The 16,582-nt window shown below is 45.4% G+C and overlaps 1 protein-coding gene across 3 annotated transcripts; it reads left to right on the plus strand.

Annotated features, from left to right (window-relative positions):
• Positions 1–52: 52 nt before the first annotated feature.
• On the plus strand, positions 53–16,582 carry LOC108414970. 3 transcript variants are annotated; one of them, XM_017687905.2, is made up of 6 exons: positions 53–414; positions 3,307–3,367; positions 11,262–11,555; positions 11,884–12,168; positions 13,822–13,902; positions 14,500–16,582. In XM_017687905.2, the coding sequence occupies exons 2-6, from the start codon at positions 3,307–3,309 to the stop codon at positions 14,730–14,732; spliced, it is 954 nt and encodes a 317-aa protein (XP_017543394.1). In that variant the 5' UTR covers positions 53–414; the 3' UTR covers positions 14,733–16,582. The 3 variants fall into 3 exon arrangements, with proteins under 3 accessions (XP_017543394.1, XP_017543396.1, XP_017543395.1); XM_017687906.2 differs by lacking the exon at positions 53–414 and adding an exon at positions 1,280–1,377; XM_017687907.2 differs by lacking the exon at positions 13,822–13,902 and having other exon boundaries at positions 64–414.

The raw sequence follows: 16,582 nt of genomic DNA on the forward strand, positions 1-16,582 counted from the left end.
GAAGCAGCGCTTGACACTAGTGATGGGATTTTCGGCTCTATTTTGAGATGCGGCTCTAATGGCTCTTCTTACTGTAGAGATCCGGCTCTTTCGGCTCCCAAACGGCTCCCCATATATATAGTTACCGAAGGACAAAAAAACGACGTTGGAAAAAGACTGTCGGCTCTGTGGCACTTGCAGAGCACAAGCGCAGCGACAGGGAGGCGGAGAGACCGCGAGATACTGAAGGAAAAAACGGCTCCTGAATAGGATCTTAAAACGGCTCCCATTGTGGAGTCGGTTCCAGTCGTTCACTTCAAAGAGCCGACTCTTAGAGCCGGATCGTTCGCGAACGACACATCACTACAGCTTAAAGGGGCTGTAACAATATAAACGGTGGCGTTAGTAGGTGTTGCATTGTCCGGTCTTCCTACGGTGAGTACAGCGCTTTATTAGCGTTGACTTTTCTCTGATCAGTAATGCTGAGATGGATGTGTGTTTGGGGGGCTGGTGACCGCGTGTGTGTGTATATATTGCTGTAATATTGCCCAACCCGGCCGGTGAAAGTGTCTCTACTGCTCTGTGCATTAATGCGCTCCACTTACACAAATGTCGAGCGCGCCCAGTATGTTTGCTGAAGTTTGAGTGTAAATGGCAGCAGCGGCGTTATCAGTGGAAGCCGTTTCTCCGTGGCCGGTGGCCGTTTCGCCGTGGCCGGGGCTGGTGGGGATTTCGGGGGATCGTGAACCTGTTGCGCACTTATTTTTCTCGCGGGGTAAGAGCTGAGCAGCCGGGCTGGCTCCGCTCTCTGAGCCGTTCAGTTACTACTGCCCTCATGGTTTAAGTGGCGTTTCTCGTCCGCACAGTTTACTATTAAAAATCAGACCATCATCAACCTGAATCGCTGCTCGACACGTGCCCTCCTGCGCAGTGGCTAACAAGCAGGAAGAGAAGATCCGTTCGGCATCTGATGTCCTCCTACATTTCTGACCGAGTAAACAAACAGCCCCCCAAACACACACACGATCACCAGCCCCCCAAACAAACACACACGATCACCAGCCCCCCAAACACACACACGATCACCAGCCCCCCAAACAAACACACACGATCACCAGCCCCCCAAACACACACACGATCACCAGCCCCCCAAACACACACACGATCACCAGCCCCCCAAACACACACACGATCACCAGCCCCCCAAACACACACACACACACACACACGATCACCAGCCCCCCAAACACACACACACACACACACGATCACCAGCCCCCCAAACACACGCGATCACCAGCCCCCCAAACAAACACACACGATCACCAGCCAACACACGCAGCTCCCAGACCCGCAGACTGCAGCTCAGATCTCCGTCTTTACTGAGGGAGTAAAACGGTAAAGTAACGGGTGAAACAAGAGCGTTTAACCGCAGCCCCCCGGTACAGAGCCGGGCGGCTCGGTTCCATTTACCCCGACTCTCAGGTTGCCTTCTCGTTGGAATTTTCCGTTCCACCTTAAATGGCGCAGCAGTTAGCCTGTGTGAAGTCTGGGTGTGCCACCAGAATGCAACTGCTGCGCCATTTAAGGTGGAACGGAAAATTCGGACAACAAGCTAACGCCAGCGCCCGGCTCGGTCCGCCGAGCAGCCCTGCTGGAGTTCCGTCGACCCGGTCAGCCACGCAGGAAGCCCAGTCCCTTTCAGCGAGGGCAGCGTGTGGGTCCATCTCCGGACCGCGGCCCCCCTCGCCCTGATAAACCAGCCCAGACTGCCTCGTTCCGCTCAGCACTTGCGCACTTTTCCAGTGTTTACACGTCAGTTGACGCCAGGGGGCGCTCCCGGGCGAGTCCGTAATGAGTGGACTAATCTGGAGCATCTGAGCAAAATAGTTAAACGGTTTTAATATAAAGGAATACATTAATTTCCTGACCAAGCATAAAACACTTCAACGCCACTGGTCTATTTTTTTTTTTTTAGAGCTTTTAAACTCGAGTTGTAGGAGTTTAAAACGTCCATGGGTTTGAACACTGGTCAGCCTGGTCATGGCAGGGTCCTGTGATGTGGGTGCCAGATGGACGGGATATTCCGTTTCTGAAGTTGTGCGAGTATTTAACATTCCTCTATCCAGTGTTGTGTGTACCAGGAATACACCATGAAAGGCACTACCCCCACAGTGGACAGCGCAGTGGATGCTCACAGGTGCTTAACGAACGTGACTGGCGGCGTCTGACTAGATCTGTCTGTGCAGACAAGCAACTCCCAGAAATCACATCCACATTCGCTGCAGGAGGTCTCACACGCATGTCCCACAGGTCAGTGCAGTGTTCTTCAGCTTCCATGGGATATGGGAGCAGAAGACCCACCAGAGTGCCTCTTAACACCAAGGCACTGGACACAGTGTCTCACCTGGGCTTGTGAGGTCGCTAACTGGACCCTAGAGGACTGGTGTCATGTGGCGTGGTCCGATGAGTCACGGTACCAGCTGTTTCAGGCTGGCAGTAGGGTTTGTGTGGTTTAGACCCCATGAAGCCGTGGATCCCAGTTGTCAACGAGGCACTGTGCAGGATGGTGGTGGTTCCACACTGGTGTGGGGTGTGTTCATGGGTTGGGTCCACTGGTTTGCCTTAACACATCACTGACCTTTTCACTGCTTGGTGACCATTTGCAGCCCTTCATGGACTTCATGAAACCCCACAATGATGGGGTATTCCAACTGGATAATGCACCATGCCATCAGGCCCAAGTTGTCCGGATCATTCTGGAGAGTTCTGCTGAGAGTTGTGGCCTGGACTTTTGTCCCAATCCAGCAGTTATGGGATGTCATGGAGAGGAACTTTCACACCAGAGATCCTGCACCTACAAACACCACAGAGCTGTGGGTGTCAATCCAGACAAGCTCGGCATCCCTCCAGGTGTCTTCTGTCCACCTGTAGAATCGATACCACGTTGAGTTGCTGCACCCTGCCAGGCTGGAGGGGGTCCTACACGATACTAGTTCCTGTCCCATGAATTTTGGCACATCAGTGTATGTGCATACATGTGTAGGAGTCATGTGAGCTGTTGACATGAGAATCTGTCGTAGTACAGTTCACTCCCAGCTTTGGCTGCAGCTCATCTCAGTTTTCTGTGAGTTACTGAAGCAGTGAATTTAAAATGGGTCGTTTTGTGACGAGGTTTCTGTGGACGGACTGGAGGGTAAACGGAACACATAGAATCTTTAACAGTGTTTACAAACGACATCAAACTCAAACATCAAAGAAAGTGATTTCCCCTTAATGACCTGCGACTCATCTTTTCTGTTTCACATCCTATTATGTCTTCCACAGATGAACCTCACTAGCTGCCTGTTGATGGCCTCTCTGGGGCTCTTCCTAGTTCTAATCCTTGGTAAGTATGATCATGTCTTAAACAGTGGCTGGAAGGAATAAATGTGTTAAACACAATGTACAGTGTCATATTTGCAGATGTGGGTAGTTATAATTTAGATGGATTTGAGTTTGTCATTATGATACAGTTTCTAAAGCTCCTGATCTGCGACGTCTAACACGGTAACTTTACAACTTTGTTCAGAGCCATGTTGGCCAGAGTGAGCGTCTAACTCCTGTGTCCCTTTTGTCCGTGTAATTCACTCTCAAGTCGAGATCACGAAACCAAGTCGTTCTTTGTATTACGGGCTTTAATCACACAAAGCATGATAGTGTGCCGTGAGAACTGTTAGACATACAGAAAGATAAAACAAAAAAAACAACTTATTTCCACATAAAGACTTCAAAGGAACAACACGACCGTACTGTTACATGAAATTCGTCACATTACATCTTTACACTCTTACAAAATTACAGTAACAGAAAACATTAAATGTACCTCATTGGCCGCTTTCCCTTGAGAGAAAATTAGAAATCTTCAGTCCTTAAACGCACTATGCACTTTATCCAATCTTCCTTAATCATTGCTGATCTTAGGCAGAGGAATCAGCGAGGTGTCTGCCTGCTAGCTTGGTCCAGCATGTTACAAGTATAACCCTCAAAAGTAACACCCTATCAACCCGCGGCAGCAAACTTTGGTTCCCCCCTATCAAAACAAACAATATACATGAAATATATGAAATTATGCTTCTAATATTTAACTATTTTACTAGAAATGTATGTATTTATGAACTCTATATTTTTTAACCTAATATTTATTAATCTATTATTTATTTATTTATTCTGACTTCGATGGCAGCTACACTCCCACCAAATCACTTGTGATTTTACTCAAACCTACATACTAGGCTAGCCCTAGCTGACAAGACACATTACAAGAAAAACGTGGCAGCATCACTCGGCTTCAATCAGGGTGACCGTCTTATGGATGGGTCTCTCCAAGTACACTGGCTTCCCAATGCGTTTCCCTTCTTTATCCAAAGTTGAATCACTGATCAGCAGTTGCAGTTTCCTTACGCAACCATCTTCTGCAGGATAGACCTTTGTGACCTTTGCCAACTTCCACTCGGTTCTTGGGGCAGTGTCATCTTGTACGATCACTATATCATTGACCTTAGCATTTCTGCGCTTTCGTTGCCATTTCTGACGCGGTTGTAAGTTCAGCAGATATTCTTTGCGCCATCTGGACCAAAACTTGTTGGCTAAGTATTGGACCTTGCGCCACCTCTTCCGAAGGTAGAGGTCTTCTCTTTCAAACTTTCCAGGTGGTGGAAGAATGATAGAGGACTTCATTGTCAGTATATGATTAGGTGAAAGAGGCTGTGGTCCCATGGGATCGTTCAGTAAGTGAGCCGTTAATGGTCGACTGTTAACGATTGCCATTACTACATAGAAGTATGTCCTCAATGATGAAGTATCGAGTCGATTAGAGGACTGATCCAGGATAGATGTAAGCACACTTCTTATTGTCCGAATCTGCCTTTCCCAGGCACCACCCATGTGGCTTGCTGACGGCGGATTCATGACAAACTCACAGCCTAGTATCTTTAGGCGTTCTTGATCCATCTCCTTCAAGGCCTCTATGAACTCGCGCCTGGCACCGACGAAATTGGTGCCTTGATCGCAGCGGAGTTGTCGAACATTACCACGTATGGCTATGAAGGCACGGAGAGCAATGATGAAAAAGTCTGTGGTCATCTCTTCAAGAAGCTCTATATGAACTGCACGAGAGCATAAGCAAGTAAACAGCAGACCGTAACGCTTCGACTCCTTCCTTCCATCCTTAACATAGAACGGTCCGAAGCAGTCTATTCCGCAATACGTAAATGGAGGTGTTTCTTCCATGCGGTCGCGCGGCAAGTCTGCCATTAGCTGATTCTCTGTAGACCTTCTAAACCTTCTGCACTTGACACACTTGTTAATGCAGGATGACACGGCATGACTACATCCGAGTATCCAAAATCCATTGGCTCGTAGCTCGTTGACTGTAATGCCACGTCCCTGATGTTGTACTTGTTGATGATAATGCTGTATGAGCAGTCTTGTTACGTGACCTTTGGCAGGTAAAACAGCTGGATGCTTGATGTGATGGTGCAAATCAGCATGCATCAGCCGACCTCCCACCCTGAGGATTCCCTGTTCGTCAAGGAAAGGGTTCAGTTTGTGTAGCTTACTGGTCTTAACAAGCTCCTTCCTATGTTGGAGGGTTTGGATTTCTTCCGCGAAAGCTTCTCTCTGAACAAGACTGATGATGGTAGCCTCAGCATCACTCCTTTCCACCAGACTTGTGGCTTCATTTGTTCTTGGGATTGAACCTTTCAGCTCCTCAGTAAGTCGCATGAGACGAGCAATGTCCTTGACTAATCTTGTCCAGCAGGAGAACTTAAGGAAGCGATCCAGAAGCAAAACTTCTGTAGCTGAAGCCTTGTGTACGAAGACATTGCGTACTTCAGGGTCTTCTACTGCTACATCTTCCACCTCAACATTTCCACTGGGAAGTTCTTCACACCAGAGAAAATCAGGACCAGAGAACCAGTTGGAGGCAATGAGCTCCTGTGCCCGCAGGCCTCTCGATGCATGATCGGCGGGGTTGTCTTCTGAGCTCACGTGTCTCCACTGATCTGGTCTGGTGCTGTCCTTAATCCGCTGGATGCGATTTGCCACAAACACATGGAATCTTCTTGCATCGTTGTACACGTATCCAAGGACGACCTTTGAGTCCGTCCAAAAGACTTCTTGAGCATCTCCACAGGATATGATGTCGCTCATGAATGCAACGTAGTCCTTGTGGTACTGCTTGTCTTTCTCAAATCTCCTTTTCAGACACCGGAGACGATGATCTGCACACTTCAGTTTGTTAGGCAGACACGGCTTGTCTTCTTTAAATGGCAATGGCATTTCCCGCTGTCCATTCGCTTGTGTCTTTATGCCCTTCTCCATTTTCGTGATGAAGAGAAGGTCATCCTGAGAGAAATGGGCATCTTCCACGTTTCTCTCGCTGAAGTCGGATTCAAGCACTTTCAGCACATCAGTCGGAACAATGATTTCCTTGACTTGGGTTCTGCATATGTACTGAACTTGATTCGTTAGGTCACTAGATGACTGTAGACTTGGTGTGACTTGTTTCACAATGATTCTGTGGCTGCTTCCGATGGCATCTCCATAGTCAACACAGGGATTGACACAGCCAACGATGCTCCAGCCAAGATCTGTCCTTACTGCGAACGGCTCGTCATCTTTGCCTGATACAATTTCTCTTGGCAACAGGGCTTGAGAACAATTGTACCCTATGAGCAGGCCAACGTCGCAGTCTATCAGAGGAGCGATCTCTTCAGCAAGGTGCTCTAAGTGAGACCATGCTCTTGCTGTCTTGGGTGTGGGAATGTGACTTAGACTAGCAGGGATAAAGTCTCGCGAATAAGTCACAGGAAGAGGGATTTTCTTGGAGGAGTAAAACCCTCTGACCTGCAACCCAACTAGCTTGTGACTTGGGATTACAGTCCGCTTGGACACTAGAGTGCAAAGCTTTAATTGCACGGGCTCCATCTGTGTATCGAGAGTCTCTGCTCTTTCTTGTAAGATGAAGGTGCTATCGCTCTGACTATCTAGAAGAGCGTATACCAGAACTTCAGCATCTGGGTTTCTTGTTGTTGACAGCCAAACTGGCACTATTGTGGATGCATATGTGCTGTTCCTATTGTGCATGACTTGGTTAGACATAGCTGTGCTTGTTACTTCAGTAGTTGTGGATTCTGTGTCACCGTGTTTCTGCTCTTTAGGCTTTTCTTTTCCTTTCGAGGGTTTCCCACTCTCATTTTGTCCATCAGCTTGGACCTTTTCATCCGCCTTGGCACGGTCTTCATGCAGACATGTGGGATGCCTCCCCGTGCACACATTGCAAACACTTCTCTTCTCGCAGCTCTTTGAGTGGTGTCCTGGCCTTAGACATGCAAAACACAATTTCTTTGTTTGCACATACTTAACTCGCTCTTTGATAGGCTTCTCTATTAACTTCCGACATGTCTGAATGCCATGGTTTGTCTTCTCACAAAACATGCATCCCTTAGCATTGCCCCTTTGTCCTTCAACATCTGGCTTCTCTTCAGATGCACTTGCTAGCACCTTTGCACCGACATTGCGGACCTTAGACGGCTTTGCCCTTTCAGCATCACCACTCTTCAGAGCATGAAGCGAAGTCATCGGATTGCAAGCTATCTTGGCTTCTCTAGACACAAATTCAACAAAGGTGTGGAAACTAGGAAAGTCTTGTGTTTCTTCTTCGAATTCCATTACCTTTCTGTTCCACCTGGCAGTGAGCCAGTCAGGGAGCTTGCTAAGGATTCTTTGATTTTCACTGCAGTCGTTTAGGACTTCGAGACTCTTAATATGACTCATAGCTGCTTGACAGCCTCGCAGAAAGTCTGCGAATTCTCTCAGCTCAACACTGTCTTTGGGTCCAATCTTTGTCCACGAATTCAGCTTGTCGCGGAAAGCCTTAGCGACAACAAAGGAGTTGCCGTATCGTTCTTCTAATATTTCCCATGCGGAATAATAGGCTTCCTCAGTGCCCACCAGGAAATAACTCTCAATTGCTTTCTTCGCCGCTCCTGTGACATACTTGCGGAGGTAGTAAATCTTTTCATTTACGGGAATGTTCTTCCGGCCTATAAGGGTTAGGAATGACATTTTCCAGTCCTTGTATCTTATTGGGTCTCCGCTAAAGATCGGTGGCTCTGGCACTGGAAGACGGCTTGTATTTATGGACTCTGCTATCGCTTCAGCAAGCATTGTTGTGCTGTTATCGTGAAAAGTGGGGCGAGCAACTTGAAAAGTAGGCTTTGGGACTTCATAGGTCGTGGTGGGGAGCTTACTGGCAGACTGTGAAGGCATGCTGTACCTTGGAAGGGCATTAGCTTTAAGTGGAGGCAGGTTATGGTTATGAAGAAGATCTGATATTTCTTCATCTGAGCCTACGTCTTGTTCGTAGACTTGAAGTCTTGCCTTTGCAGCATTCATTCTTTTAGTTGCTTCCAAACGTTTTAACTGTCTGCGCTTCTCTTCCAGTAACTTATGTCTTTCAGCATTTTCTGCTTCTTGCTGTGCTAGCTGCCTTCTATTCTCAGCCTCAAGCCTTTCAAGCTCCTTTTCTTCCTGTTCCATTTCTGCTAGAACCTTCAAGGTAGCTTTAGTTGCAGCAAGCTCTGCTTCTGCCTCCTGCTTCCTTGTGGAGGACACGCTTGAGCGTTTTGAAACACGTCCATAGACTGGGCGGCTCAACATGGACACTTGGTCTTCTTGACATGAAAACACTGAGCCAGTGTTACCCCATGGTGCTCGTACAGTGGGTAAATGCTTATCTGTGTCTTCAACCTGTAGAACATGTAGTCGTTCAATCAGCTGTTTTGATACAGCATCACAGGTGTCTACCCGACGTCGGGTGTCTGCGTCCGGGACACTGCATTTGCGAACATCCTCATAGCGTTCCTTTACTTCAAGATCAGCAGCGTGAATTTGAATTTGGTGTTCATGTAGAACCTTAGTTGTGTTGGGTAAGGAGAGTGCTTTTTTAGCCTCTTTGGCAAGAGCTTTCCATTTCTCGTATGTTTTGTCAAAATTGCGTTGAAATTTCTTTAATTTTTCATTGTGCAGCTCCTGACCCTTTTCAGTAAATCTTCTTTTTCTCTTGTCCTCAGTAACATCAGTTTCTGTATTCACTTCAACTTCCTGTGCAGGGTTTTCTTCTAAAGGTTCATCATGAACAGACTCCTCTTCTTCTTCATGAGGAACTTCTGGGTCTTGCATTTCAGTTGCAATGTCCTTATCAGCCATTTTAGTATTTTAAGAATTAAACTGAGTTTAATATGTAACCTTAAGGAGCCTTAAATAGCTTAAATTAAATTAGCTTGTAAATCAAAGTAAGTTTCACCCTTGAAACTATTTTCAAAATCAGTTACACGCGTTATCCTTCAGTGGCCTATGTTCAAAGGCTATTCTGTGAAATTAAAATGTAAAAGTATAAAAGATGTAAAGTATTAATAATGTAGTAATAAGGCTAATAACTATAGGCAAATAATAAATGAAATAATAATATTGCAGTTAGATCACACCAGCTTGAATGTAAAGTGATAGATTAAATGCCCTATATGGCAAGATACACGTAGACTTGTCAGGTGAATATTAAATGAGAGCACTCTTTAAACTTAGAATCACTGCAAATAGGCAAATACCATAGTACTCCTTTAAACTAAATACTTCTCAGAATTACTTAATGTTGCTAAACATTAACCTATACACATGCGAACATCAAAGGCAACAAATATAGAATAATCAGAAACGTTATCATATTAAACCTTAGTTACACTTCAAACTTAGCAAGCATTCCTTAATGAAATATGCAAGTCCTTGAAAATATCTTTATGGCGAGTGCAATCGGTCCAACTGAATCTTCAAACTCAAAGAGTGCTATAAGCAGTTGTAGAGGCTACCACACGTGTTCACATTTAACTTAGCTCAAACGTGCTTCTCGTTGGCATAACCACACAACTCGCTTAGGTTACCGGCAGGTTGCATACTGTCCTTTGACGAGTGGCTCCGCCGAAACCTCGCACATCTTCACAGCTCCGACGACGAGAGATGCACGCGCGCGCAGGCTCCTTGCTGGCTGCTGTTCACGCTCTCCCCTCGTGTCGCGGTGGCTGAGTTCTCACTGTAATTCACTCTCAAGTCGAGATCACGAAACCAAGTCGTTCTTTGTATTACGGGCTTTAATCACACAAAGCATGATAGTGTGCCGTGAGAACTGTTAGACATACAGAAAGATAAAACAAAAAAAACAACTTATTTCCACATAAAGACTTCAAAGGAACAACACGACCGTACTGTTACATGAAATTCGTCACATTACATCTTTACACTCTTACAAAATTACAGTAACAGAAAACATTAAATGTACCTCATTGGCCGCTTTCCCTTGAGAGAAAATTAGAAATCTTCAGTCCTTAAACGCACTATGCACTTTATCCAATCTTCCTTAATCATTGCTGATCTTAGGCAGAGGAATCAGCGAGGTGTCTGCCTGCTAGCTTGGTCCAGCATGTTACAAGTATAACCCTCAAAAGTAACACCCTATCAACCCGCGGCAGCAAACTTTGGTTCCCCCCTATCAAAACAAACAATATACATGAAATATATGAAATTATGCTTCTAATATTTAACTATTTTACTAGAAATGTATGTATTTATGAACTCTATATTTTTTAACCTAATATTTATTAATCTATTATTTATTTATTTATTCTGACTTCGATGGCAGCTACAGTCCGGGTAGATTGATTACGTACTGATTTGCTGCTTGTCCTATGTTTCTTGGAGATTTCCTAATGATTTCTCGCACACATAATACACTTGTCAAGTGGCCGAAATGAGTTTCCTCCGCAGGGTGTCTGGACTCTCCCTTAGAGATAGGGTGAGAAGTTCGGTCACCCGGGAGGGACTCGGAGTAGAACCGCTGCTTCTCCACGTCGAGAGGAGCCAGCTGAGGTGGTTCGGGCATCTGGTTAGGATGCCTCCTGGACGCCTCCCTCGGGAGGTGTCACCGGCAAGTCCACCCGGGAGGAGACCACGGGGAAGACCCAGGACACGCTGGCGTGACTATATCGCCCAGCTGGCCTTGGAGCGCCTCGGAATCCCCCCCCGGGGGAGCTGATGCCGAATTTAAAATATATTTTTAAAATATTTTATACATTTTCAAGTCATAAAAGAGTTTTTTTTGATGTTTTGAATTTATAGTAACATTACATAACAGGGTGGGTTTTAGTGTGTTCTGAATGTAAAGATCATGTTTCTCTCTGCTGCAGTGCTGTCTGCGTCCACCACTGACTCATTCCCAAAAACACAGAAGAAGCTGAACGAATCCGCTGCACTGATCTGTGACCAGCCGTGTTCAGGTTTGACCCAGTGGAGGAGGAATGGGGCAGAAGTGGCTCAGTGTGGTCCTGGTGCTAAACAGGGTTTTGAGCTCACCTGTGCAGGAAACGAGGGGAGAAGTACCCTGACCGTCCCTCAGGTCACCTACTCAACTAGAGGCCGCTATTCAGTCTATTGCTCTGGAAGGGAAGTCGTTTTTTGTCGACAGTTCCTGCAGCTTCTTAGTAAGTACAACCAAGTGACTCAAACAGTTGCCGTCCCCAAGCTCTGCCCACAAATGTTCTTTCATAGCCACTGTTGTGAGGCTGAACAAGCTTTAAAAGCATTCCGCCTAATGAGAAGCTTGGGTTGTTTTTTACCTTTTTTTTTTTTTTTTTTTTTTAACCAGTGTTCAGCTGGTCTCACCTCTGACAGTATCTACAAGAGAACACACTTGTCAGAGGTGCATGGATAGCACAACTGAAATCAGTCATTTAAGATTTGTAGCAATTTCCAACTTTATAGATGGTTGAATTAATCTTGAGTCATCTCTTGTTTGTGTTGATGTTTTAGCTCCTGAATTTCCTCGTGAGCTGGATACTGGTGACCTCCTCAAGATGGATCTGCAGATTTCTGGAACTGCAAGAATTCTCTTCACGAGGACTGGGAACCTCTCCCGACTCCAGTTGTGCAGTGTAGATGGACGACACCATGGATGCCTTCCTGAATATCAGAAGAGGGTCTTCATCGTTGGAAACACCTTCATTCTGGGTAACACGGTTCCTTCAGACTCTGGGATCTACACCATACAAGAGGAGGACGGTACGTCCGTCAGCATTTGGAATGTGACCATCAAAGGTGGGTATCTGTTCTGCTTGTGGGCATCAAAGCCCTCAGCGTACAGGAGTGTAGCTGATATGAGGTGGGGGGGGGGGGGGGGGGGGGGGTGTTTGAACTTCAGTACCAATAAATAAAATAATGTAATTAATGTTGTCAGAGACAGAGTTATAAAGCAGTTGTCTCTCTCTCTCTCTCTCTCTCTCTCTCTCTCTCTCTCTCTCTCTCTCTCTCTCTCTCTCTCTCTCTCTCTCTCTCTCTCTCTCTCTCTCTCTCTCTCTCTCTCTCTCTCTCTCTCTCTCTCTCTCTCTCTCTCTCTCTCTCTCCTGTAGCTGGATAACTAGCTACATTAGCTTTAGCATCGCCTGGAAGGGTTCAGCTCAAAGCACCACAGAACTCTGTTTATATCTTTGTCACTTCAGCTCCAGTCATTCAAATGAGTGCTCTTAGATAGGAGTCTTCATCCTCTAACCTGGTGCTTTAAATCGGCTCGCTGAACTGAGTCCGCAACTTAGCCTAGCCTAGCAGGCTACAGGTTAAAGCGCTACAGAACAGGGTAGATTTCAGCTTTGTCACTCCAGCACTGGTCAGTCCACTTTGCTCTCGCTGTTATAAGTTTGCATCATCTATACTTGTGACAGCAGAGCAGCTAGTCGAATTGAACCTGCACTGGCGGGTTTGGATCTCTTCAGCTAGGCTAAATTAGCTAGGAGAGGGGAGCCGGCTAGGATTAGCTTGGCGAGGAGGCTCCATACACCGAAGGTTTAATTTCAGCTTTATGTCCCTTTTAATATCACCCACTTGACTTCTGTTCCTCGGATTTGAGTCATCATCTAAACCTGTGTCAGTGAAGCTTTTGTTAGTAGAACTGAACCAGTTCTGTGGTAAGCAGAGCTGGCAGCATGCTAGTTAGGCTAACAGTTACTCTTTTACACAAACAGTCAGAGCCATTCCCAGTGGTGGTGATGGGAACCAGACGTTCCCCTCTAAAAGCTCCTCAGTTCCTACATGAGCTGGTTCTGAATTCACTGCCTGATGACTGAGACGCTGTTTTATGAGAGTTTAGAGAACTTCAACTCCATTCATGGTGGAGGGAGACATGCAGGGCGCTGTGCGGCAAAATAGTCCCCAAAGAAAACTCATTCCAGATTTTCCACTGTTTTCCATCATCGACATTCCATATAAGCTCAGAAGACTCGTGTAGGTTCTCTGGTGGTTCTGGATGGTAAATAAAGTGTCTATAAGGCGACGCCTGGTTCCCATCACCACCACTGTAAAGACGTCTGAACCATTTCAGATCAAACCCTCTGAATCTCTGATTACACCTCACACACTGGATTGGGCAGAAAATGGGTGGAATTCCCCTTAATGCAATAACGTTCTTTCATACTTGCAACTCTCTTAACCTTTGTTGACTTGTGATGCAAATATTAATTTGCAGTTATTCAGCACCTCCTCCTTAAAATCGTCTCAGAGCAAACATCACAAACAGACCTTATAATGTTACACTGCTGCACCTTAAAGTTGAGAGCTTTTTCTTACAAGGTTGCACCGTTTAGTGATGGAATGCTGTTTCAGTTCTTCCCATCTGTTCAGCGTATATTTACTAATAATTGGGCTGTCAGTAAAAGTGAGATTTTCTCTTCTGATTTCTGATGTTGCTCTCGTTTTAAGGAGGAAGGAGTTTGAATGCTGGCTTTTCCACCCCAGAAGAGAACCGAGACCTCCTTTCCCTCTTCGCAGGCCGCTTACACGGTACACTATCTCCAAACAGGGCTATTGATTGTTGCACATGAGGCTGGCTTTACATAGTGCAGGCTTCATGCAGGTCTAGTTGCTTGAAACCTACATACAACTAGAGTGCACTTGATTTGCATATTGTACAGTGTCCCGCAACTCACTTGAAACTCAGTTGCAACAGATCAAAATGTCACGATTTTATGTAACAAGTTTCATGAAATGGTCAATAATGTATGAAACACCAGTAACGCATCATGGGATCAAGTGAGACGACAAATTTTCAAACCAGTCATTTTGCCAGATGAGAAGTTGCACAGAAATTGTGTTGGCAACTCTCAACATGCAACCAATTGCTTGGACGTTGCACTGTCTGACTGATATCTTGCACAGCAAATGCAGTGGTTTTTTTTTTTTTTTGGTCTGGTTTAATTTTTGCAGTTTTTGATGGGCGTCACGAGCCCACTCCATCAGACTCTACATTTTTGACAGGATATCTTTGTCACGCTGATATTAATGCAAAAATTGTGATACAGGGAAATCCCAGCTGTAAGGCCTTTTGAGTACAACAGCCTTTAAGCTTCGTCCACTGTGTTCTGCTTTGTCTGCTTTCAGACGTACGACGGATCCAGACCTGTCAGGAGGGGTTTGGAAAGGTGGCAGGGATTTTTGGGACTGTGATGCTGGTCATCGGTGTGTTTCTGGGGGTGTTTGGTGTGCCGCGGGTGCTTCGTCTGAAGGATCGAGTCCTCCAGAGGCTCAGAGGAGGTGATCCTAGTGGGAGTGTGGAGAATGGAAACGTTCCCCTAAAGGAGGACCTGCAGAGTAACATGAACCCGAAACGATGAGCACCTTTCTCCTGTCGGCACGCTGTGAAGTGTTACTGTATTTATCTGGGGAAAGGTTGTTTTTTGTGTGTGAATGTAACTGCAGAGCCATCCTCACTGAGTCACTGCCTCCCTCGAACCACGTGGAGCTAATTTCCTCTAGCTATACATTTCTTTAGTGATCTGTTATGTGCTGTTGGACTGTAGGAGAGCTCGGTGTTTGAGTTTGTCATGAATTTACTGTATGTGGATCCTAAACTGGGTAAATGTGATAAGGGAAAGGGTCTTTAGTGCCTTAATCTTTCACCACAAAGGGCCTTAAGTGTATAATCCTAATGGTGTTTATTCATCTACAGCCAAAGTCTGACTGATACTAATGGTGACGATGCTGGCAGATTAAGGATTTAGGCTGTGCCTTTCTCAACTTTATGAACTTCAACTAGTGCCCTTAACTTCTATGGTGCCACAGCTGGATCACTGTGCTGTAGGTCTATGTACTGATTCTGGTATTGAGGTTTGGATCTGGCCGTAGCTTTTTTTTATTGGGAGTTGTTGATTTGCTATTTTATTTGCTATTCGCTATTTATTGCGTTTGTACTCCTCTAGCTCAAATGAAGTTATCGTAGGTTCTGTGTTTGCATGTGTAACTGACGAAGTTCAGATTTTGTCCAGCTGTCTAAATGTCAGCGTGAGATTTTTCTGTGATCTTTATCAGGGAACAGCACTGAAATGAGCACAATGATCAAGTATGACTGCCTCACCGTTCCTGAAGATCCTTGTCGGTTTCAACCTGAGACACTTGATATTCTTGTAATGTTGCTGTGACATCAGACTGAATCAGGTACAGTTCATCAGTACAGCAATAATCAGCCAGAATGTTAATGAAGCAATAATCCCCCCGATGCCGAACTCCTTACCCACCGTGACGCGCCCGTCCTTCACCTCCGACTGTATTCATACTCAGGACTCTACTCAGTGATGTACATCTCCTCAGGGACTCTAAACGCCAGGTGTATGTAATCCTGAAGAAGGTGCCTTTATCTCAGCTGCACAGTCAGAAAGAAATGACAGTAATAACAGCACATCACAGCAAAGACACTCTGCTACTGTGCAGTCAGTGATGTGAGTAATGTGCTATAATTAATAATTTATATAACCAATAAAGCATTTGTATACAGTCTTTGTCGGAGTGTGAATTAAGAGGAATGATCCTGATCTAAGGATCAGATTCTTTTTTTTTTTTTTTTTTGTTAGTTCTGTTTTCCTCTGTTTCTAGTTCTTTTGTTTCTGTTTTTATTTTATGGGGCAGATTTACTGATGTTTTAATGCAGTCACACCGTATCAGTGTTAACCTCACTGTTCCTGTCAAGAATGAAATGTCACTCTTTAGTGAACTGCATGTGGTTAGAGGGGGAAGCTCCACCAATTTGTTGTTGGGGAACACCGTGATTAGGTCTCCCAGCAATCTGACAAGCGTGAAAAGAATACTTCACCACATCAGCCTTTAGACTGGGCCAGAAGAAATGCTGCAGGATACGTTTTATACGTTTTGTTGATGCCCAAATGACCAGCCATGACGTGATCATGGGCTAGTCTTAGCACACAGGGGCCTGTACATGTCAGGTCCTACAATTTGAAATGTACTATCCCACCCATTTGAAGCTACTGAAGGGACCCACTTTCTCGTTAAGACTTTATTAGTCTGAAAAATGTGCAGCTGGGACTTCGTATATTTTGCCCTGGTCCACCACAGCAGACTATTTATTTATATATTTATATATATAAATAATGACATTACTGCTCATGTGAGTTCAGTGAGTCGGGTTGGGCTTCACTTTGACAATCTTTAATTATTAAAACTACTTGGTTTA

Source organism: Pygocentrus nattereri, chromosome 20 (genome assembly GCF_015220715.1).
Source record: "Pygocentrus nattereri isolate fPygNat1 chromosome 20, fPygNat1.pri, whole genome shotgun sequence".
NCBI lineage: Eukaryota > Metazoa > Chordata > Actinopteri > Characiformes > Serrasalmidae > Pygocentrus > Pygocentrus nattereri.

Coding starts and splice junctions, on each gene's coding strand:
- LOC108414970 (XM_017687905.2), top strand. CDS start 3,307: ATGAACCTCACTAGCTGCCTGTTGATGGCCTCTCTGGGGCTCTTCCTA. Junction 3,368..11,261: donor CTTCCTAGTTCTAATCCTTG/GTAAGTATGATC, acceptor TCTCTGCTGCAG/TGCTGTCTGCGTCCACCACT. Junction 11,556..11,883: donor ACAGTTCCTGCAGCTTCTTA/GTAAGTACAACC, acceptor TTGATGTTTTAG/CTCCTGAATTTCCTCGTGAG.